A 24,813-nucleotide genomic window follows, 5' to 3' on the forward strand; every position below is an offset into this window, starting at 1 on the left:
CGCCTGCGTCCGCCGCCACTGCCAACAGCCCTCCCTCCACCCCGCTCTGGAGAAGGCAATCTACCCACATCAACCTGCCCACCTGTCATCTTCCACGGAGTCAGGCCTTTGGGACAGACTCCCAGGGTGAATCATAGACTGCATTTCTTTGGGGCCCTGGTCATAATGCTAAGAACGGAACCCTTAATGCTATGAATGAAATGTTAGCAGCCCAGACCAGGCCAGAACTCCCGGTGGGTGAACAGAATAAGAATCTGGATTGTGAAGGACTCGGAGGCCATTCAGCCCATCCCTTGTCTCTATTTCTCATAGATAAAAAACTCATCTACACACACACACACACACACACACACACACACACACACACACACCAGGGACAGCAATGTCATAGCTGGCTTCTTAACATAGGAAGTCCCACCTTAAATCTAACTCTTAAATCTGGCACCCTCTGCTCTTCCTGCGTCGTGGCTCAGACCCTTGGCCCCAAACAGCTGCTGGGTTAGGAGCTTACTCAGTGCCCTGACAAGTCCTACAGGACTTCAACCATCCGGAGAGTGGGTGGCACTACAGAAAACAGTGGGCACCCAGCCCCTGCATCCCGTCCTGGGCTGCAGGCTCTGGGGACATGCACATGCAGAGGCTGACCCTCAGAGTCACCACACCAGCATTAAGAGAGGGCTGATGATTCTAGAGGCAATTGGCACCACTTCCGGAAGAAACGGCAACCTCCGCGCTGCATAAGCGCCTGTTCAGGCCATTCCGCAGGGTAAATGAAAATACAGAATTCCCGCCTTGATTTATCTCAACCAGAGGAAGCGGGAGGAATTCATTTCCCTCCAAACGATCTTCTCCGTCTCCTAAATATTCAATAATTTCCTAGCCGAGAAATGGATTTCCTCCCTGGCCCTCGCAGAGGCTGGCGGTCCAGTGCGACACCTGTGGGTGTTTCTGAAGTGGCAGCTCCATAGCAGCCACAACCTGCCTTGAAAGACCAAGCAACCGGACGGCACCATGGACCCCAGCCCTGGTCACCCAGGCCTGGTCCAGAACCACGCTGAGGGTTTTGTGATGCTCCTGGCTCCATGATGGCACCAAGCCAGCTCAGGGAGGCAGAACCACCCTTGTCCCATTGCTGGTCCTTCCTCTTGACAGGGTGATTTCTGAAACAGTTAATTGCTGTGTCCCCAGGCCAGACTCTGTATTGATGAATGGATGGATGTAGAAAGTATGCTGAAGACATGAAGTAACCAATGAATGAGTGAATGGATGGATGGATGGATGAATGAATGAATGAATGAGAGAATGGAAGAGGGGATGTACGTGTCTTAAACACTGCTTGTTTGACTCCACTGGGTGGCCTGAGATTCATTTCTCCCTCTACCTAGTTCCTAATACCTGGGAAGCAAATACAAGGACACAGGAAACAGCAAAGCCAGCTGGAGGTGGGGAAGGACACTGCCCGCAAGTCACATCGCTGTCAGGTCACGCCTGACAGAGAGATGGGTGCAAAGGCAGCCTGAGCGGGTGCCCGAGGCTCCTGGTCAGCTGCGGTGAGAGGAGACTGCACATTTGCCCACTGAGCCCTGGTCAGCGGCTCTCCTCCTCTATTGGAATCATGCAGGCATGAGGCTGAGGGAGGGACAGACAGACCCAGCCCCAGGATGGAGCCTAGAACTGAGGCCCCAGTACAACCAGCAGCAGAAAGGCCTGGGGGGGGGGGGGGGCGGGCAGCCTTTGCATATGGGGGGCAGACGGGGGGCCGCTCAGCCCCGGGCACCCCGACGGCCGAGCCCAAAAGGGCTCTAGGCAGAGCGGTGAGCATAAGTGTAAAGCTTTTTTTGCTCTTAGCAGTAAAACTGAAAGTGGGGGCAAGAGCAAAGTGCACACGCAGGTGGTTTGGGAAATTACCCTCTACCGTGCACCGCTGAGGCCTGTGCCTTTAAGAGTCGTACTGTGAGTGCCGAGGAAGGAGAGCTTAGTTAGACACAGGGGCCAAAAGGGAAAGGTGTGGGAGAAGCAGGGGTGGGCCAGGAAGAGGAGGACCCACGCTGTCCTGTAATCTAGGAGGCTGTCTGTCTGGACAGGCAATGGGGGTGACATGGTAGAGAATCAGACTGCTGGATTCTCTGGGAGCCTGCCTTGGCCTTCTAGAAGTTTCATGAGCCTGCTGAAAGACCCACAGGATAGAGTTATCCCTCTGGTGCCCACCTGGCCACAGCTTGGCAGTCAGAGGTGAGCAGCATAGTTGCAGGGAGGGAGGGGATCTAACCCAGTAAGTGCAGCCCACCTAGGACCAGGCACATCACTTGAACATCCCTCTTGAGTAAATTTGCTGTGTGGCTTTAGGCAAGTTGCATCACCTCTCTGGCCTCTGTTTCCCCACTGTCTTAGTCACTGTTCTACTGCGGTGAAGAGACACCATGACCAAGCAGTTCTTACGTGAAAAAGCATTTAAGTGTGCCTTGCTCACAGTTCCAGAGGTTTAGTCCATGATTGTCATGGTGGGGGCATTGGAGCATGCAGGCACAAGCTGGGGCAATAACTGAGAGCTACATCCTGATCTGTAAGCAGAGCGAAAGGGCAAGAGACTGGCATGGGCTTTTAAAACCTCAAAGCCCGCCCCCAGTGACATACTTCCTCCAGGACACGCCTCCTAATCCTTCTCAAATAGTGCCACTCCTGATGACTGAGCTTTCAAATATATGAGCCACCCACCCCCAAGGAGGGGGTAGCTATTCTTATTCAAACCACCACACTTGCTATATGCCAGGGTCCAGTCTTGTTGCCTAAGAGCTCGGTCAGAGTCAAGTTCCTAGGCTGAGCTTACTGGACTGTGGGGTCTTGGGTGGAGCCCCCTCCCAAACCCTCTGGGCCTCACACAGCTGGTGTAATCCAGCTGCTACAATTGGTGAGAATGCAGTAGGGGTTTACGGCACCTCTGGAGCCCCCGTCTGTCAGGCGCCAGGGAGCCAGCTGCGCAGAGGCCAGGGCCTCATGCGTGACTTGTTTGTCCAGGCGTCTGTCTGGTCTGTGGCTCCTTTCATGTTGCCAGTTCCTCCGCTGGCCTCCGGGTCCGAGTGAAGCGTCTGCAGCCACAAAGGCCCCATTTATCAGGCGTGTTTGATGGAATGTTCTTCCTGGAGGAACGGCTCTCCAGACGCGCTCCGAGCCAGCGAGAGTCTTTGAAACTTAACAGCGTGTTCTTTAAAGGGACTGCAGAGGCACGCTGCATCCGAAATATGCGGCTTTGAACACGTCAACATTAATGGAGGTCACTGTCGCAGGGGACACGGGCCTTTCCCAGAAATAAATCAACAGCCCGCGCCTCTGGCCAACGATTCGTTTTGCTTGAATTTCTTCCTAGACCATCCAACGGGGCTGGGGAGGGGCTGGGCTTTAGAGGCAGGGATTACCAAGCCTGGGCTGAGTGGCGAGAAGGTCCTGCCTGAAAAGGATCCAGCAGGTCACCTGTCACCAGATGGGAACCTTGACCTGTACTTGGCTGCCTGCCAGTCGATAAGGTGTTTCTGACCTGGAGAGCTACTGGTCTGAGGCACACCTGCTCCTGCTGCTCTGTGTAGACCCGTGGCATTTGACCTAAATGTACACCACAGAGTTGTGCAGCGTTTTGCCGGGGCTGCTGGTTCTAGTCTCAGCCCTGCTCTTTGCTAGCTCTGCCACCTTAGGCAAGCAGCTTGACCTCTCTGAGCCTTGGTTTGGAAACATTTTTCATTGTTGGTTTGAAAACAAGCCCCCTCCAGAAGGCAGGGCCTCACGTTGTCATGAGAAGGATGACATTCCCTCCCTCCCCGGCAATATCCTAACCCCTCTGACTTTCTCCCAGCTCTTCACTGTGTACACCAACCAGGCCCAGAGGGCTTGACCCTGCCCTACACCCGCAGTGGCCTGCCACTCTGGATACAGCCCAGCCGCCCCAGGATGCTCTCTTTCCACCGTTTCTCAGTTACTAATTGTTTTATCAATAGTGTTACTCTGTGGGAGATCTGTGATTTATCTGGCTCTGCCCCCACATCCCTGGGTGGCCCTGGGCAGGCCATTCATCCTCACAGGGCCCAGAAGATGGGGGAAGGGACCTCAAAGCATATCCACCCCAGCTGTTCAGTTCAGATATCCACAGTGGAAAAAAGTCTCAGTAACAACTGGAGCAGCTGGGGGATGACCGGCAACCCACAGCAGACCCTCCAACATCCCAGGGCAGACCCGCACCTCCACAGCAGACACACGACCCCACAGCAAATCCACACTCCCATGGCAGACCCTCCACACCTCGACAGCAGAACCCTCAACACCCCACAGCAGACCCTCCAACACCCCATGGCAGACCCACCACACCCACAGCAGACCCTCCACACCCCACAGCAACTCCACACCCCACGGCAGACCCTCCACACCAGATAGCCCCACTGAAGCACAATCCCCTCTCACTTCACCTCTGGTTGGGTAGGTCACAGGTTCTCACCAGCAGGACACTAGCCAGTTGAAGCCAGGGGAACTCTACAGGTGCTCGCTTTGGGGGCAACTTCTTACAAACAATCCCTCTTGGACAGGACCTTAAACTCTGGGGTCGCAAGGAAGGCAGCTAGAGTGAAAAGCTATGGAGGCCTCGAGAGAGCCCCGGTCCAGCCCCAGACCATGGTCTGTACCAATTGCTGGCAGTGTGCATGGCGTGGGGGAGCAGACCAGATGAGCCCGCCTAGCTGCCACCACCTGTGCAAGCCATCCAGACAACAACCAAGATGGCCAACGCGGCACACTTGGGATGCTCTGGGCTTGCACTGTGGGAAGTCTCAGCTTCTAGGTATGACACCCACTAAGCACCGAGGAACCAGACGTCAACCCACAGAGACAGGCATGGTGGCGCATGTCTACAGTTCCAGCATTTGGGAGGCTGAGGCAGGAGAATCAGGAGTCCAAGTCCAGCCTGGAATCCATAATGAGACTACCTCAGTGCGTGCGCAAGCACACACACACACACACACACACACACACACACACACACACACACGGACTGGGATATAGCTCACAGGCATGAAACCCTCTGATCCCTCTCCAGTATGGCCAAAGCTACACACAAAGGAAAAAAAAACAGTGACCCCATCTATGAACACAATGGTGAACATCCGTGTGGAGGTGTTTTGTTATGCGGCCACAGCTAGCTGAGACAAGTCTCCAGGATGTACCACACCCTCTATAGGAGAATGTCGAATCCACCCAACTATCCTGTAAGAGTCCTAGTCCCCAGTGAGGGGAGGAAATGAAGCTGGAAAGGGCAAGTGCTGCTGGACTCAGGCACGGAGCAAGTGGAGGGGGGGGTTGGGGGGGGATGGGGTATGCAGAAGGAGAGCTCGTGCTTAGAGTGTGGAGGCCCTGGCCCTGGGCTCCTCCCCTCAGCAGCTGTGAGTCAACTCTTCTGGGTGTCTGCATCAGTGATGGAGTGTCCTCTTCATACTGTGTGGCAAACACCTCCAAACGAGTGTCTTTTGTGTGTGCGCGCCTATCCATGTGTATTCATGTGTGTGCAGGTTCACATGTGTCCACACGTATGTACATGTATGTAGAGGCCAGAGGACCTTCAGCACCATTCCTCAGGTTCCACCGACATATCTTTTTGAGATGCAGTCTCTCCCTTGCCTGGAGCTCTCAGAATATGCTAGACTGGTCATTGAACCCTAAGAATCCACCCATCACCTCCCCAAGCTGGGATTACAAGCATGCACCGTCACACCCAACTTTTTTTTTAACATGGGTTCTGGAGTGCAAACCACAGCCCTCTGCAAACATTTTACCAACAGCGATCTCCCCAACTGAGCGGCTTCAGGGATCTAGTTAGCATGAACCCCAGAATGGTTCGGGTTGGGAGCCCAGACTAAGGATGGGGGTGACCACTGCCTGTTGAGCAGCAGCCGCAGGGTCTGGCTGAAGAGGCTGGAGGAGGGGATGTTCACAAAACCAGTTTATCCCAGCCGGCTTCGGGGAATGCCACGCTTGCTGACAGCTATTTCTCATCCACCTTTACATTTAATGACATGCTATCATCAGTCCCCGCATCCCAGTTAGGGAAACTGGGTCCGAGGTAGCTTAACTGACCAACTCAAGGCCACAGGGAAAATAAGACCAGGGCTCTTCTACTCCCACGTCTCTAACTGCTGAGCCACCTCCGAGGCTGAGCCTGGTTCCAGCCCTGACATTCCAGGTCTCTGGAGGTCCCGTGGGCATTGGGAACCTGCCTCTTCCCTTTCTAACGGTTTCTGCTGATGCTGCGGGAAGCCTCATCCACAAGGATGAAAGCCGCTTTGCTGGGAGAGGCTGCTCTGCTGACAAAAGACACGGTTCTTTTAGAGTCAGTCATCCCTGAGGGGAGCAGCAAGGAGCCCCCCTCCCACCCCCGGAGCCGGGCCTGCAGACCGGAGCGGGAAGCCACAAGCCCATCTGCAGGCCGCAGGAGGGTTAGAGCACAGAGCCACCAGGCTTCTCTGGCGGGTTGATGGTATCTGGTGCAGATGGGTACACTGAGACCCAGAGAGGAGCAGAGGCTTGGCCAAGCCTCACAGCCAATTGGAAGCTGTGACTGGTCCCTGTCACCTCGGAGCTTTTACAGAGAGGGAGCCTTAGAAAGGCAGGGATAGGCTGTGGGGACTGGGGACACGGAGCTCTGCCTGTGTCTTCTTCAGGGAGAAGACTGTGGTGTTGATGGGGACACAGTCTCTACAGGCTACTTCTGGCACTCAGCTCTTGGCGACAGGAGCTACAAGCAGCTGGTGTGTAGCTGATGCTGTATTGCTCCAGCCTGACCCTGGTAAGCAGGCCTTGGCTTTGCAGGCTCAGGCTCTGCACAGGTGATTCTTCAACGCGGGGAGGCGCCACAGACAGCCCCAGAGACATCAGTGGAGACAATTGCCACCAACCAAATCTCACCTCGGCCTATGACACCCTGGGTGACCTTGAACACAGCATGTGACCTCTCTCATCCTGTTTCTGTCCACCAAGAAAGAACGTGGACATGATTAGAGCCATGTAAAGTATGTTTCTTGGGATCCTGGGATTTCTTGCCATTGCCCCAGAGGCACCTTGGAGGGGAAGGAACAGAAAGTGGTTCTCCGGCTCCAGCTGCCACAAGACTGGCCCTGCTTTGATCTGAGTGATATGCCCAGAGCCCGTGTCAGGTGGCATCGCAACAAAGCTCTGACTGCTTTCAAAGGGTCTGTACCGGAGGAAAGGGGCATCTTCTGGGAGCTGTGGGTGAGGTGGAGGTGGGGGAGTCAAGACTGAGGGCTTCTAGCTAGAGACGAGGGATCAGGACCAAGCTAGAGCACAGACTTGCCCAGCACAGCTCCCCCCAGCCACCCTCCCAATCCTCACTGCCCTCCTCTCAGCCTCCTCACCCAGCTTTCTCTCTGCAAAACTCCGTGGCTGGAGCCTCAAGACTCAAGACAGACAAGCTGGCTGGAGAGCTGAGCAAGAAGCAAGAGCTAGGAGGAAAGGATTAGTGAGCAGGGACCTGAGGACCTTAAAGCCGGGAACAGGGACAGAAGAAAGAGGCAACACCCTGCCCCACAAGCCCGATTGATTGGTGATAATTTCATCTGAAACAACCAGACGACAGGAGCCACGTCCAGACCACAGCATGAAGAGGATTGGAGGTCTCGTCTCTTCTTCTAAGAGAGCCCGGCTGGGCAGTGGTGTGGCACTTGCTCAGCATGTGTGAAGCCCTGGGTTCAAACCCCAGTTCCTCATCAAATAAAAATAAGAAAGAATCCACAAAAGGAATCAGCCTCCCCTCTGTGATGAGTCAGGCCCCCCGCAGGAGAACATGTACAATGAAACTCTTCCTCCTTCCTCGGTAGAGGACAATCATTTGGCACCATGCAGACGCCATCAGTGGAACATTTGCTAATGGAGCTGGGACTTTCAGTCAGCAGTGAACACCTCCCACCCTAGGGCTCAGGTGGCCTCAGCTCCATTGAATGTTACTGAGGTGTCATTCTGTGTGGCTGCTTCTTATTCGGGCTTTCATTCCCTGTACAAGGCACTGTGTACACAGAAATGTATGTATGTACCACGTGTCGGATGGATGGATCAATGGGTACACAGTTGGATACATATGTGCATATGTGGATGCATGGGTGCGTGAATGGATGATGAGTAGATCAATGGGTAAGTGGTTAGATGGGTGGATGGATAGATAAGCTGATTGGAGGTATACATGGGTCAGTGAATCAATTGATCAATCAATGGATATGTGGGTGGGTGAGTGGATGGATGGGTGGGTGGATCAATCTATCAATCAATGGGTCTGTGGATAGTTAATGAATGGATGGATGAGTAGGTGGGTAGATGGAGGAATAGATGGATAGACTGATGGATTTATGGATGTATGGATGTGTGTGGGTGGGTGGGCAGATTGATAGATGGATAAATGGATTGTGGATGGATGGGTGAGGGATGGATGGATGGAGGAAGGGAAAAGTTTACATTCTCTGTCTAATGCCCAAACCAGAGACAAGGAGGCCATCTCTGACTCTGCCTCACTGCCCCCTACACTTCCCTAGCTAGAGCCCCACCTTCCTCCCCATTAGAGGCCATGTTCACTGACTTGCAGAGCTGCCCCAGCCCCCAACTGGCCTTCCAGCCTCCAGCCTCATTCCCTTGACTAAAACCAAAAAAAAAAGAAAAAAGAAAAAAAAAAAGAAAAGAAATCTAACTCTCAGAAACAAAGCAAGCAAGTCCACCACCCAAATTGAGGGCATCCTGCCTCAGGGTAGGATCATTTGCAGGCACTGAGAGTCTGATCTCCATCGATTACAGAATCAGCAAGGGGAAGGACCCCAGAATGTGGTCTCCCTCTGACAGCCTGGGGCACTGTGCCCATGGCCCATCGTTGTCCACACTCCCCACCCCACTCCCACCTTGCAGTCTGCAGCAGGCTTGGGGGTGTGTGTGCAGGTGATTACCCCTTGGTCACGCACTGATGCCTCTATTCCCCCCTCGCCCCAGGACACGAGACCGGAGTCCAGCAGCTTGCCTCATTAAGCAGTCAACACAGGGTCCTGGGAAATGTCTTAATTAGGTGACCAGAGTAGCTGGTGTAAACTAATTTGATAAAGATAACAGAACTCAGCAAGCAGGGCTGCCTGTGCCTACCGGAACAGCTGCCCTGAGACGGGAGCTCAGGGACCTAGATCTGGGAGGAGGCTGAGGATTTCGAGCACTGCCTTCAGCAGGTTGCTAAGAGCCTCAGTTTCAAAAGCTGTGAAATGGGTTGTCTACTGACACCCCGCTTCCTGGCACAGATTAAATACCAGGAGCATGTGGTACCCCACCTCCCAGTGAGGGGCAGGAGGCTTTGTTGGGGGAAGGTACTGGAGTTAAATTTACAGCTTCGGGTGTGCCTGTCAAGCACTCCACCCTGCCCCATATCCCAGCTCTCTTACCCTTTCTTTTCTTTTTTTTTTTTTCTGTTTTTTTTTTTTTTTTTTTTTCTGCTTCTTGAGACAGGGTCTCACTAAGCTGCCCAGTCTAGATTTGAAATTCTCCTGCCTCAGCCTCCTGAATAGCTAGGACTGCAGCCTTGTATCACTTTTATCACTAGAGGAAAATAACAAGTTCTTGCCCTGTCCACCTACCCAAGCCCACCTCCGGCTTCCAACCTCGGGCATCTGTTTCCCCAAACTGCCAATTAACACCTTCATTTTCTCCTGGCCTTCAAAGGGCTGAAGAATTTGGTCCAGATCCCACAGCCCTTACACTGGAGGTAGAGGATTAGACTTGGTTCTCATGCCTGTCCACATGCTAAGGAAGGGCAGCAGTGCTGACGAGAGCCTGGGGCCAGGTGAGGAGCCTGGCCTGGGCCTTTAAGATTTCCTCCAGTGCCAGCTGTGTTTACCAAGACCTTCAGAAGCTGGGCAGAGTTAAACAGTCCTGGTTCACACTAGACATCCACAAAAGATGGGCAGACCAATGGGTGAGGGTGGGGGTGTGAGGATCTCAGCCACACACAGTTCAGTCACAGCTGCCGGTGACATCTAAGCCAAGTCACACCCTTCGCTGACCCCAGTGTCCCCATTTGTAAAAGAAAAAGAATTCCTACTCTTAACACCTTCCACTCATCCTCCTCGGAGTCACCTGCTCTTAGGTTTTCCAGGGACAGCAGGATAAACATTGGGTAACGTGTGTGCATGTGTGTGTGCACACGCCTGAGTTATGTCTATGAAGGACCGTGCTCCCCCAGACCAGAGATAGCATGTGGCAACCACCGTTCAACCAAGATGACAATGCCAGGCTGGGTACCCCATCCCCTTGCTATAAACCAGAGAGAGGCACCGAGTGTCTAATTAGTAAAATATTCGATAATTGGTGTAATCTGGTGCTATTCCCTTTCTGACAGCCCCTGCCACCATGTCCCATTTCAAGCTTGAGTTGCCATTCACATCATGCTGATAATTGTAATACTGAGAAGGAAAAATCAAATCGGAGGCATCGGAAGCTCCCATTAAATTGATTTAGGACACAGAAAGTTAATAGGATTCCCTCTCCTGCTCCTCCTCCCCCGCCCATCTGTGCCTCACAGATTGGCCACATGGAGAGGGCACCAGTGGCCTCTGAGCCCCGAACCCCTCCTCTTGGCCTCTGACCTGCTCCAGCCTGCAAGATGCTTGAGTACCGTGCCTCTGGAAGGCCAACGTGAGGGGGCGACAGGAGGCAAGGACAGACTCCCCTTCAATAGAGCCAAGCACACGTCCTCCCCTCTCCCCTGAGAAGTAAGCCTTGGAGACACGCTCAGGTCGGTGTGACTTCTAGGAGACTAGAAGTGAGCTGGCCCGAAGCAGATCCCACAGTGCAGGTGACAGAAGCCGACTCCAACCAACCAGAGGGCACACAAACATGTCTGGCTCAGGACACTGGGAAAGCCAGAGGGAGAGCTGGCCCAGAGTTCTTCCCAGGATGAGCCGAGCCCCTGAGCACCTGCACCCCAGCCTCAGGGACTTGGGCCCGCTCAGAGGGTGGACTGAGCACACCCGCTTCATTTCACACTGGCTCAGTTTGGGCCTTTTTGAACCACACACCCAGGAACACATGCAAATAGATGCAAATGAGACCCTGATTTATGCAAAACAGCCTATAAATGCATGTCCCTGGATTTGCCAAAGGAAAAAAGCCTTGTCACCTAATTTAGCAGAAATAACAGGGGTAGAAGACTGTCTGTCCCTGTGTTGGGTTCAGGCCAAGAAGAAGTCACAAAGCCTTCTGGAATGGAGCTGGGGGACCCCTGGCCCCGGTGACCCTGAACTGAGAGTCCCACAGCCTTGGCCTTGCCAGGAGAGTCTAGCCTCACAGGGGTACCTGATCCCCTTGCAGCTGGACCTCTAGGTCCCCTTCCCACCAGACAGGGTCCTTTAATTATTTATTCTTTATTTTATGTGTATGAATGCTTTGCCTGCGTATATGTCCATGCACCATGTATATTCCTAATACCTACAGAGGCCAGAAGAGGGAGTCAGATCCCCTGGAATTGGAGTTACTGACAGTTGTGAGCCACCACGTGGGGACTGGGAACCAAACCCAGGTCCTTTGGGTAACAGCCAGTGCTCTTAATCACTGAGACATCCCTTCAGTCTCCCAGACGGGTCCTTTAAGAGGCGGTTTCTGGACCCGAGACTCCACCCATCTTGCTGGCCCCACCCACATGTGACTCACCAAGATAATCATCCCTGTTTACAATGGCGACCCCTGAGCATGGTTGCCTTGCACCAGGCCAAAGCTGAGTAGTTCCCAGAAAGCACTGTCATCACTCTTACAGAGGGGGAAACTGAGGCCAGCTGGGACAGAGCACCAGGAGAGAAGCCGAAAACCCAGCAGGACAAGCCTCCTGGAATCTTCTCTTTTCTAAGCTATGTCACCTGTGAAAGCAGGCTCCGCTCCCAGAAAGCAAGGGAGCTTCCCCTGCCCCCGCCTCCCCTGCACTGGGATTATAAGAATATGCCACCAGACTCCACATTTTTCACATGGGTCCTGGGAATTGAACTCAGGTCCTCAGGCTTGCAAGGTACCGAATGAGCTACCCCCACCCCACCATCCCTTTCAAGTTACACTAAGGAGAGTGTCTAGGAGCATGAATACCCTCCAGGCTCCCACTTGTCACAAAGTAACCCCACTTATCATGAGACAGCCTATGCGGTCAGCACTGCCGAAATCCCCACATCCTGGAAATGAAAATTCAGCTAAGGGTCTTCGACTGTGCTGAGCTTCCGGTGGGCTTGTGAGCATCTGTCCTCACAGGGGTCCGCTGGCAGCAAATGAAATGGTGGGGCTTTGTTTTACGACTACAGGAAAAGGGGGACCAGCGGAGGCACTTTGAGCCTGCAGTTCTGGGGGCTTCCTCCATGCGGTGACCCTCACTCTCTGCCCTGGGTTTCCTGTGAAGCAGGATCATGTTGGTACCTCCCTCTGGGGACATAACACAATGGGCTGAATGGATTCAGATTGGACGGATGCACATTCACCTAGCTGCGGAGGCTTATGGATCACATGGCCAAGGGAGACAGAACCAGAGCTAAAGCCCACCGCATGTGAAGCCAAGTGCCCACTCCACACCAAGGTCATCCCCCCTGCCCTTGAGAATACCCGCAGGGCGCTGTGGGATCCCACCCCTGCAGAGAAGAATCTAACTGTCTGCCCTGCTGCTGGCTAGGGACATAAGGACCAGCCCGTCACCACTCACTAAGACAGGTCCAGGGCTTCTCTTGATGGGGAGAACTGACAGGAGCTAGCTCGGATAATTATATTAATTTCCTCAATTTGCACATTCCTGCTACTTTGCCATTTCCCCGGGAAGTGTAAATGAGGAGTTCGAGCAGCCGCAGGCTGATTAGGTCCACGCTGCTGGGAAGTTTCTGTTGCGTGTCTTATTATCTTGTATCTTCCGCAGCTGAGGGGCTCGTCTCCCCGACCCCAGACTGGAGCCCACCAAGGACTAGGGATTGTCTCCCCTTCAGCCTGCGGGTCTCCCACTTAGAACTGAGAATCCTCTGAGGATGCAGAGACGTATCCGTCAGACTACAGTCTCCTCCTGGGCGGAACCCATCCTTTCCCCTGTCAGACCAGCAGCTCTCTCATAGAGCTGAGTGACAGGGCTGTGGCTGTCATCACACAGGGAGCCCCAAAAGACAAGACAGCCCTCCCCTTAGCCCCAGAAACTGGAGGTACCCCAGGTCTGTGGCCCCTGCTGCTCCATCAGCTGTGACTGTGATCTTTACAGACCACCCACATTCCTAGTGTCATCCACTGAGATGATTCATGGGTGAGGGGCATGTGCCCCCAAGCCTTACTAGCTGAGTTCGATTCCCGGACAGTGGAAGAAGAGACCTGACCCTAAATTTAAGTTGTCCTCTGACCTCTACATGTGCTATGACATCATACCCCCAAATTCCACATACACATATATGCATACAACATAAATAAAAATATAATAAGACATTTTTTTAAAAAAGAAAAACCACCTTTGGGCCACAGAAGGCAGGCTGTGGAGGTTCTGCTGTGCCCCAGGACACTGGAGTCACATCCTTGCTGGAATGCATGTGTACTAGGCTAGGGACAAACCAAGGTTTGTTGGTGGCAGCAGAGCCATCGCCACCTAGAGGGCCCGAGATGGCACTGGCTCCCAGGAGGATCAGCTGACCTGCCGGAGCCCAGGGTTTGGAAACAAGCCAATGTGAGAGGAAACACAGCCTCGGTACAGTCCCTGCCAGGACCAGAACTTGTGAGTCAGCCAGCCTGGACCACTACAGCCTATGCATCTAGCGTGGTGTTTGACTGTGGCCTCCTGCTCCTCTTCCTGCCTTTAGTATCTAAAGATGTGCTGAGACAGCATGACTGGGAGGACCTGGGAGGACCTGGGAGGACAGCCTCCTTGCCTGCCTGTTCAGCTGAGGACATCTGGACGCTCTGGAGGTTGTCCCTTGTCAAAGGCCATACTCAGTGCATGACAGAGCCAAGATTCAGTCCCAAATCTGAGTAGATCAAAGCCCTGCCTGCTGAGCCAGCCCAGCTGCCTCCAGGAAGCTTCTTACTATTGGTCATGTCCTTTCACACCACATCCTGCCTCCTGGTTGGGGTGTGTTTCCTGAGGACAAGGACTGCCCTGTGACAACAGAGGCAAGGTACAGGAAAGTGCTTAGTGTGGTGGGAGTAGTGTGGTGGGGACAATTTGTCTGAAATCTAAATCCAAGGGTGTGTGTGTGTGTGTGTGTGTGTGTGTGTGTGTGTGTGTGTGTGTGTGTAAGGGAGAGTGTATAAGCGTTTGAATGTTTGAGTGACTGCTTGAGTGTATATGCCTGTGAATAAGGGTGCTGAGTCTGTGGGTATACATGTCAATGTATGAATGGGTGTGTGTGTGTGAGAGAGTATGCGGGTGTGTATGAATGAATGTGTGAGGTCTGATGGAATGTGTGTGTGTCTGTGTGAGTGAATGAGCATATGTGGGTGTGCAGGTCAGTGGGTAGGGTGGTGGATGTGTCACACAACAACCCACAAGAAACTATGTTGTGACTACAATTTGTGTCCCTTGGGTCTACATGTGTGACAATTATGGAGGTAGGATGCTTGGGTTCACCTGACTCTTAGTGCTGGACAGTCCAGTTCAAACACCCTCCATGGCTCCAAGCTTCCCACCTCATTCCATGCACTATGGTTTATGTGTGGTTCCTTAAAAGTTGACGTGTTAAAGGGGGTGAGGTAATAGAACCTTTAAGAGGAGGGGCCCAGTAAGACGTAGTTCAATCATGGTGGTGCTACCATTAGGGTTAATGCTGGCCTCACTGGAGTGGGTCGGGTCTCATGGGTCTTAGTTTCATTCCTGTAAGAATGAATTATTGCTGAGACAGGCACCTCCTGAGCCCTTCTTCTGCATACCCAGCCACCCTGCAATGTCACCAGCCACCACATCCTCACTGGAGCTGAGAGTGAAAAAAAAAAAAAAAAAACCTCTTTTCTTTACAAAACGCCCAGCCTTGGTTAGTCTGTTGTCACGGCATGAATGGGGACATTGGCAAACCTCCTCACCTCCCTTTGGCTTGCTGTCTCCCCTCCTAGAGCTCCGGAGACTGGCTCTCTCTGTACCGGGCAGCTCAGATCTGCTCCCGGGCTGCTGCTCACTGAGCGTGCCTACACGTCCCCAGCCTGAACTCTGAACCTGGAGGACGGCACAACCCTCCCCAAAGGCTTCTGGTTCCACACATTGCCCCCCAGGGCTCCCCAACATGGATGGCTGGAAAACCGAAGATGGCCTAAAACCCTAGTACTTTGGAGGCTGAGGCAGGAGGATTTTACATCTGAGGCCAGCCTGGGCTTCATAATGAGACCTATCTTAATAAATAAATAAACAGATAAATGAGTGGACGAGTGACTGGCAACAGAGCCAACTCAAGACCAATGGGTCTGTCTCTGCTAAAGCCCCCAGTGATTCCCCTGTCGCCAAGCACTCACCATCTGTCTTCTGCACCCCTTACTCCCTCCGTCGTAGCCGCACCCCTACTTAGTCTTCTGCCCTTGCCTGGAATGTTCTAGATCCAGAATGTTCTCCAGCCTCCTGCTTTCTTCTCAGTCTTTGCTCAAACCCACCCACCCGCCCCATGTGGCCTTCTGCCAACCCACTTCAACACCCTGAGTCCTCTCCCCACAGACTCTGTCTCTGTCTCTCAGCACTTTGCCTCTCTGGAGTGCCAACACTAACTGATACTTCCTTACTCTGTTCCTCACACTCACGGGCAGAATGGGGGTGACGGGGTGACCGAGGGGATACAGCATTTGTCTTGCTCGCCACACTCTATCTACAGGTCACTTTGAAGCAAGTCTTAGCACACAACAGGTACTGAGTGAAACTGAATTGCGTGACGGTATCTGAGGCCTGGCTGCCCCTCTGCCGGGACTCAGAGAGGTTAAGGATCTTGCTGGACATCACACAGGAAGGTGGAAGGCAGAGCTAGCTCGCTAGCATGTTCTGCAAAGAGTCTCTTCTGGAGGAGCCGTGTGGCGGATGAGTGTCTGAGGACAGACCTCAATCCTGCCTGACTTGGGGCCTGCAGCTTGCTGGGCAAGTTCATTACATCCCATGAATCTCCAATCCTCTGTGTGCAAAATGAGGCTGAGTAGGGCAGCTGTTAAACATGATGAGGACCCAGAGCACCGGGGCTCCTCTTTCAGGTACCACCACCACACCCCCAGCTCCTCTCCTCTGTGGTCAGAGAGGCAGAGAGGAGCTGTTGACCAATGAGGTCGGTTCACTGGACTAAGAATGTCGAGTGCCAGTGACACACAGGCCCATTCGATCCCCAGGTCCCCTCCAGATGAGTGAGCTGTGAGACAGACTACGGTTGTCGGCCACCAGCTCCTTCACAAAAGGGGAGACTTCTGCCACAAATTCTTGGGCCAAGGATAAAGGGACAATCTCACAGCTGCTGTTGGAGGCTACGACGGTACGCCCCACACACTCACACTGGGGACCCACAGGAAAGCAGTACCTTTTGATAGATATTTTGATAGATGATAATTTGATAGATGAGGAAACCAAGGGGCATTCTGGGAGCCACACAGCAGGTGCTCAGCAGAGCTGCCCTAGAGTCCAGGCTTGCCCCTTGTCCTAAACAGCTTCTCCTTGCCCATCATTGTCCCAAGAACATCTTGGCCAGCACTGACCAACAGGCTAACATGCCTATGTGAAGTCCCATCAAGACATGATATTTGAAAATCAATACAGCAGCAGAAAAAGGAATGTTTGCAATTCTTCTGCCCCTTGACAGGTGGACCGTGATGGCACTTCCTCTGATACAAAATGGGAAACTGAGGACCAGAGATGTCTCCCATCAAAGCCATGGTGTGGGAGTGAGAACCAGACCCTTCCACCTAGTGCCTCCTGGGAATCCAGTGTGCCCTCTACCCCACCTGGAGACCCACTGGACTCCTGCCCTCCAGCAAAGAGTCTCCTCCTTATAGCCAGCTTACCCCTCTTCTTCCTCTGCAGCAGCCTCACTCAGGGTCTGTCCTCAAACTGGGGACCACACACTTCCTGTGGGTCACCCCCACGGCCCCACCAACTACCATGGTGCCTGGCATGGTAGAAACTCAGGAAATGTAAAGGCAGTGAACGGATGAATGACTGCAGAAGGTGAGATCCTTTGGGGTTTCCAGAACTCTGGTGGCTTTTCCCCTGGGTCCTTGGCCCCTCAGAAGACAGTGCTCAGAGCACTTTGTGGGCAGGCCTAGATGAAAGTTCTGCCTCATATCTCTCAGTACCTGGCTCTGCCATCCCTAAGCGTGGAGGGAAAATCCATGGACGTGGACAGACAGACACACAAGCAGATGACGAGGGGATGGTGGAGGAGATACTGCCCTTGCTGGCAGTGGCTTTTAACTTTATTTTTTTTTCCCTGCAGCAGCTGCTTGAACTCTCCAGAAGGATGGAGCCAGGAGAGGTCAGCGGTCCTAGCACTGGTGCTTTCTGGCAGCCTGCCACAGTCCCGCCTGGTGTTCATCCATGTCTCCAGATTCGGGAGCAGGCCCTCCCTGCTCAAAATCTTGGGCCCCAAGGGCACCCTCTTCTCACTGCCTCACGCACTATGACCCCTCCAGAGCGAGGTGACCAGCCTCTCTCCAAGACACTCCAGAAAGCGCCCAAGAGCCCTTCTTCAAGCAAGCGGACCTTTTGCCATGAGAAAATGATGGTCATGTATGTTGTCCAACCTGTTCAACGCTCTTCTACCCAGCAGGGCTCTTCCAGTCACACCTGAAATGTGGCTAAGAGATGATGGACCAACTCATTAATATGCAAATTAAGTGGTTGTGGATAGCTACTGATAACTGCCTTGGACAGGGCCTTCTGAAGTGTGTTTCTGAGTGGCCTCCAACCTGGCGCTGGCTTCAATCCTTCATGCTGGAGCAGGGGCGCCCCTGGCCCCCCTTATCTGGCAATAGTTATTCACTGTGTCCCACCCCCATGACATCCCATAAAGCCCACATGACCCACATATCTCTTGCCTTTTATTCCAGCATCTCCCAGAGACCCATTATGTACAGATTGTATTTATACACATATAATATACATCGTATATACGTATTCATATATATATTCACACGCCAGCCCACATGCTCAGACACTCACACATACATCCTTCCTGGAGGGGCACGGCCACCTCCGAGCCTCACTCAGCCCCAACAAAAGGTTCTGGGTTTAGCAGGCAGTGGTGAGGTTTTATGTTTTTTGCTTCCAAACCAAAACAAAACAAAAAGGCCATATTCTCCAAGTGTGTCCTTCCATACCCCATGACCCTAAAACCCCTCCCCAAAACATTCTGAATTTTTGTTTTCAAAGGTTTCCCTCTGCTCTTCAAGGCCTCAGTGGAGAATCCAGGCCCGTCTTGTGGCCTGTGCAAGTCCCTGGGGGGGGGGGGGGGGGAATCCAGGTGGGCCAAAAAAGGTCCCAGCATGTCTCCAGCGGTCCAGCTGCCCTGTGACGATCTCCAGACAGACAGGGTGGGTAGCTATAGAGCCAAGGGCACCTGCCAGATAAGAAGTGTACTGTCTGTCTCGCTGCACGGGGCCGGCCGCCCACTCAGGCCGCCTGGAGCACTGCCGAAGTGTCGGTAACCTTGCCCACCGGAGATAATGGCCACAGAACAGATCTCCTTGCGGTGGGCATCACGGGCACAGGGCCGGCTGCGTACCCAGACATCAGGGTCATCGGCCATCTCGTAGATGGAGCCATCCTCCTCACTGTGCTCCAGAGCTGAGCCATCAGGGGGTGCCGGCTCCCGCACGGACAGCACGGGCCCGGGGAGGTGGGCCGTGGAGCGCAGGCGGTATTGAAGCAGGATGCCTTTCTTGCGGCTCAGCTCTCGGCCTGTGTGGCTATCAGGTGCAGGCACTGGCTCATGAGCCTGTCCATCTGGCTTGTCCTCCTCAGCCTGAGGCCCCTCAGCCTCTTCCTGGTCACTCCGCAGGATGTCAGGGGCCAAGATGCTCATGGCCACAGCCAGGAAGGCCACAGGTCCACAGTGACCATTGAGAGACACCATGCCTTTCCCTGTGAGAGCAGAGCAGAGGAGAAGGGCCAAGAGATCAGGTCATCAAGGGAGATAGCCAAATACTTCTGGAGAACTTTCTGAGTGGGTTGGACATTTTTGTCTGCCATCTACGTTGGCATCTCCCCGGAGGCCATAAGATCTGTCTACGCCATGCTTCATGGCATGACTTTATAGAACGGGGCCTGTTGTGGTATATTATTTTAACTATGTAAAGATGTGTTACATTTGTTTGTGCTGCATTTGTTTTGTTTAATTATGAAAAGATGCATTGCTGTTTCATCTTGCCTACCTAAGGCACCTGATTGGTCCAATAAAAAGCTGAATGACCAATAGCTAGGCAGAGAAAGGCTGGGCAGGGCTGGTGAGCAGAGAGAATAAATAGGAGGAGAAATCTAGGCTCAAGAGGAGGAACTAGAGATGAAGAGAGGAGGAAACGAAGGAGATACCCGGGGCAGGAAGCCAGGCAGCTGCCAGTCAGACACAAGAAACAGTGAAAGTAAGATGTACAGAAGGAAAGAAAAGTAAGAAGCCCCGAGGCAAAAGGTGGATAAAGAGAAACAGGGTAATTTAAGTGAAAAGAGCTAGCCAGAAACGAGCCTAAGCTAAAGCTGAGCATTCATAAGAAGTCTCTGTGTCATGATTTGGGAGCTGGTTGGTGGCCTAAAAGAAAAGGCCTGGTACAGGAGCCATCCTCCATCTCCAGGGTGAAACAACCACACTGATCACTTCCTCTGAGCTCCACCCAGAAAGCCAAGTCTTATAACAAGCTCTGTAGCTCTTCCTTCCCACCAAGCTCCAGCATCCACAGTGCATCCTGTCTGCATCCTCCCAGGGGAGCTGGCACCTAGCGACTCCTTGATCTCTCTCCACCATGGCACCCTCTGCCTGGACCATGGCTGTCCTGGACATTACCTGCCTCACGCACCCCCGTGTCCCACCCAGCCTGGGTGCCTCCTTGCATGCACAAATTGCTCTAAGCGAGTGCATCCTGAAGACAAGACACCCAGAATTCTGAGAGTCTAGAAGAGGGTAGAGGTCTGGCAGGGCTGACTCACGCTTGGCTCACCCCTATGCTTGCTGACCGCTAGAGGAGACCACTGCCTTCCCTTTCAGGGCAGAGGCAAAGGAGACCAGAGCTCCAGTGTCTAAACACCAGGGTTTCCCTGACCCTGCTTCTGTTCTATTGGGTGTAGGATCACAGGTCAGGGCTGACTGGCTGCCACAGCTGCCACGGCTGCCACGGCTGCCACGGGCCCGTCCCCAGAGCCCACACTTCTACCTCTGATACTCTGCCAGAGAGACAGGCAGCAGGGCCCACCAGAGACTCTACCATTAATCGGGTGCCTCAGCCAACCCTCAGATTCTCCGGCCAGTGTTGAGAATCCCCACCCAGCTCAGAAAAGTAAGATTCAGAAGGTAGGAGGTGGTAGCCTGGGATATTACTTTACTATGCCCTGGCTAAGGCGAGAGGAGCAGAGAGGCTGGACTCGATCACAAATCAGTAGGGATTGCAGATATCTGGGCCCAGTTCCCCCTCCTCCTTGAAGCCAACCCCCAAACCCACCGAGACAGCCCCAGAACCTTACCTGTGATCTTGGGGATGCCCTCCAGCCGGGGCACAGGCAACAGGACAATGACACCCTGGTCAGTGCCTACCCAGAGCAGACCCTGGCAGATGAGGAGGCTGGTGACACACAGGTGCTTCTGGCCTGCAGAGAGAGGGGTAACATGCACTCAGTTCATCCAGGTCAGGGAGCTGCACAGCCCTGATGTCCCCCAAGACAAGTTGGAGGGTGCCATGGTTAGGACATGGGCACCCAGCCAGACCTCAGTTTCCCCATGTGTAAGTGGACTGCTGTGGGACACAGCAGGGGTAATGCCACAGGACACGGTGACTGGCCGATGTGGGCTCTGTGTGTCAGGGCCCAGTTGCCTGGCACCCGGGGCAGTTGGGTGTCCATTTGAAAGCCACACCCAGCAAGCCAGCCTGCAAGCCAATGAAGAGCAGGTGGGACAGTCTGCAATGGGCAGGGATAAAGTAGAAGCTGGCAGCAGTGGCATGTACTAGAAGAGGGCCAGGGCAGAGCCTGTGAACAGGCCTGGTGCCAGGTTACTCCAGGCAAATGGGTGGATGCATAGATGGACAGACAGATGGATAATAAGAAGGGTGGATAGGTGAGTGGATGGAAGAATGTATTGGGCAGTGGGTAGGTGGATGGATGGATGGATAGATGGATGGATCAATGGATGAATTCACAAATGCATAGATAGGTGGACTGGTAGATGAATAGATAGGTAAATGGGTAGATGAGTGAATGGATGGATGGATTGATGGATGGGCAGGCAGATGGATAGACAGATTGGCATGGGTGTAGATAGATGGACAGATGGATGATTAAGCAATTAATCAGTAAAGTGGATGGCAGGAGGGATAATGGATGGATGGATGGATAGATAGATAGATTGGCAAATGGTAGATGAATAGGTTGGTAGATGGATAGATGGGTGAATAGATGGATGGTCAGATGATAAAAAGGGTGGGTATGGGGGCTGGAGAAATGGCTTAGAGGTTAAGAGCACCGACTGCTCTTCCATAGGCCCTGAGTTCAATTCCCAGCAACCACATGGTGGCTCACAACCATCTGTAATAAGGTCTGGTGCCCTCTTCTGGTCATACATGCTGTATACATAATAAATAAATAAATCTTTAAAAAAACAGTTAATATTTGGATTATTAAAAAAAAGGTGGGTAGATGAGTGGATGGGTAGATACACACACACACACACACACACACACACACACACACACTCACACAGCTCTCAGATGGTAACACACAGTCACTGGAGGTGCATGGAGTAATATTCATAAATACTTAAAGGCCCTAGACTCTAATATGCTAAGATCAGTTCCATCCCAGATACAAACCCCCAAAACAGTAAGGCCAAGGGGGAGCTGTGGCTATGCTGCCCCCCACATGCCTCACCTTCCTTTCCATAAGCTCCCGAGACCCCAAGACCAACAGCAGGAGGTACGGAGGCCTCGCATCCTCATCCCAACCACAGCAGAAGCTTGACAAATGGAAGAGGGTGAAAGAGAAACCCAAAGGGACGACAGAGGTGAGCAACGACTTCATCTGCAGGCCTCATTCTGGGGCCCCTCTCTTCCGCCTCAAGGAAGAGAGTGAGACACTTCACAAACAGTCCAAAAGAAAAAATTTCTAATGGTGGATAAATATTTGATCATAGAGACTTAATACTCAGGGCTCAGCTCACCCTGGCCATCTATCTGGAGATATACAACTTTTAAAAGCTCAGGCTCTCGGAGAACATTTTATTAATGACCTGTCTAGTTAAAAGGAGGAGGGAGTTTAGGTTTAAAAAAATGCATTAATACCAGTCGGGTCCTCCAGTGGAAGGAAGGGAGCGTGATAAATTTTTTAACACGCCCTAAAAAAAAAAAAAATCCACACTTAGAGGAAGAACAAATTTATTACTAATTATGCAATTATTTCATTTGGTGGTGTGGGGGAGAAGAAATACTTAAAAGCCTGTTTTAAATATCTCTAATAAAGAATTTAAAAATCCTGTTCAGCTTTTCTTCCTCCAGGGCACAGTGTGGGGTGGACAGGAAGCCGCCCTCTGCCCTCCGATTCCTGCCTCGGAGACTGACTCCAGCTCAGCTGGGGGGTTGGGAGTCTCTCTCAGCTCAATGGAGCTAGATACTCAGCTTGGATGACCAGGGGTGCCCAGGCCTAGAGGAGACCCAGGTCTGTGGAGGGCTCAGACGTAGGACAGGGCTCCCTGTCTGCTCACACACAGCTGGTGCCTCAGGGAAGGTACTGACCCAGAGGCTCAGGGTGCGCAAGGAGGCTCTGCAGGAGCCATCTGGCAATAGGTCAGAGTGACGGGGCATGAAGGTGACAAAGATAACAATATAAAGATAAGAATGATGACAGTACACGTCCCTGTCAGGACCGAGGCTTTCTCCTGCCAAGAACTGCAGGATGACAAGTGGGGATAAGAGAGTTGACCACTGTTTCCAGGCAGAGCAGGGGTCTATCAAGAATGTGACTCTGAGCTAGAGATCAGCCAAGCTCTGACTCAGCCCTGTATCCATGGAGAAACTGAGGCTGGGATGTGCCCACCACCTGACCAGCAGAGTGACAAGGACAGGCCTGTCACACAGCCTCCAGGGGCTCTGCTCACATGACTTGGAAACAATGACACTCACCCATGGCACCTCCCCTTTAAAAGCCAAGAACACAATGCCTGGGGTCCTCTGGGATACAGCCATGAGCCCAACCAGAGCTGGGCTTCTCCACCCCCCAGCCCCCCCCCAGCCCCCGCACACCGACCCCAGGATCTCCCACAGACTAGCCTCTGACAGTTGAAGTCACTGTCTCTCCCTTTACTCTGCCCTGACTAGACAAGACTCCCAAGATTTTCAAAACCTCATAAGATTAACCATTTTTTCCATTGTTCCATTATCTTGAAATAATTTAGCTATCAAGATAAATGCCGAAGTAGTTCTATGATACGGAGAATTTTTTATTATGTTGTATAATGGATGAAACTGGTCCGAATCCCAGTCCTATCCCGTCCCCCCTCCCCCCTTTCCCTCTTTCAGGAAATAGACTCAAAGTGGAGGAAGGGGGAGGAGAAGGCAGGAAGGAACAGGACCACAAACAGCACAGGGCTTCTGATGCAGGGGAACGGTGCAAAAGGGACTGTCCCCACCTCAGCCACGTGAAGCACCTTCCTAGCCATGGGATCTACCCTCAGGACTGCATCCCAACACATGGAGGGACCAGAGCACTCAGTGGCTACGCCTGGACTCGACTAACTCTGAAGTTGGGGGTGTGTGTGATCCCTCCGCACTTCCCATCATCCAGCAGGACTCTGAGCCACTGCATGACAAGACATATGACCCTGCTGAGGAGACCTATGTCTGCATCTCTAACTCGGGGACCATCTGCAGCTTGAGGGCTTAGAGCACAGTGTGATGGCCATCAACAGAACCTTGCTTGGCACCGGACTCTGGTAGACTGGCAGCTCTGAGTAGATAGGCATGGCTGCTGCCTAGCTTGTTAATGGCCACCTGACCCTGGGTGATGCCCTGACTAGCCAGGTGGAAGCGGCAGTCAGGATGATGTCTGGGTCACAGCTGGAAATAGGGATCAGATCTCAGAGGAGGACTGAGGCCCTCAGACCCCAAGGCGCTGGCCAGTGAGCCTTTCCCCAGTTCAGCTCAAACCCACGCCCAGCCTTGCCCCAGCCCTTCTACCAGACCCAGGTAAAAGTGTTGCTGTTTCCCTAGCCCCAGGGCCAGTTTCCTAGCTGACAAACCCAGCCCTGCCTAAGGATGTTGGTCATCCTCTTCAACTAGTCCCAGGTCAAGTGGACTGGTAGAAGCTGGGACAAGGATAGAAGCCGAAGAAGCTGGTACCTATAGCTCCATGGGTAGCCCAGAAGCCATTTGAAGGGAAAGTGGACCACAGCAGGCATCTGCCCAGGGTCTCCAAAGCAGCCCTTCATATAGGCAGCAATGGTGGGTAGGGATGGAAGCCAACTCCACAGGGATTCAGGAGAGAGCAGTAAGGTGGGGTGTGGTATGAGACCCAGTGGTAATCCCTCCCCCCTCCCCCCTCATCTCACGGACAGCTTTGTAAGAGGAAGTACAGTCCCCTAGAAGTTGCCATCCAAATTCTTCACCTTTACA

At 52.9% G+C, this 24,813-nt stretch overlaps 1 protein-coding gene across 8 annotated transcripts in view; it reads right to left on the minus strand.

Annotated features, from left to right (window-relative positions):
• Positions 1-18,033: 18,033 nt before the first annotated feature.
• Positions 18,034-24,813, minus strand: part of Arhgef10l (Rho guanine nucleotide exchange factor 10 like) — a 153,054-nt gene continuing 146,274 nt past the window's right edge. For all 8 annotated transcript variants that reach the window (XM_037203141.1, XM_028880724.2, XM_028880723.2 and 5 more), the window contains 2 exons: positions 20,681-20,803; positions 18,034-19,093 (listed from right to left, as the gene is read on the minus strand). In XM_037203141.1, coding sequence (XP_037059036.1) covers positions 18,552-19,093; positions 20,681-20,803 — 665 coding nt within the window. In that variant the 3' untranslated portion in view covers positions 18,034-18,551. The remainder of the gene's footprint in view (positions 19,094-20,680; positions 20,804-24,813) is intronic.

The sequence above is a fragment of the Peromyscus leucopus genome, chromosome 2 (assembly GCF_004664715.2).
Source record: "Peromyscus leucopus breed LL Stock chromosome 2, UCI_PerLeu_2.1, whole genome shotgun sequence".
Lineage (NCBI taxonomy): Eukaryota > Metazoa > Chordata > Mammalia > Rodentia > Cricetidae > Peromyscus > Peromyscus leucopus.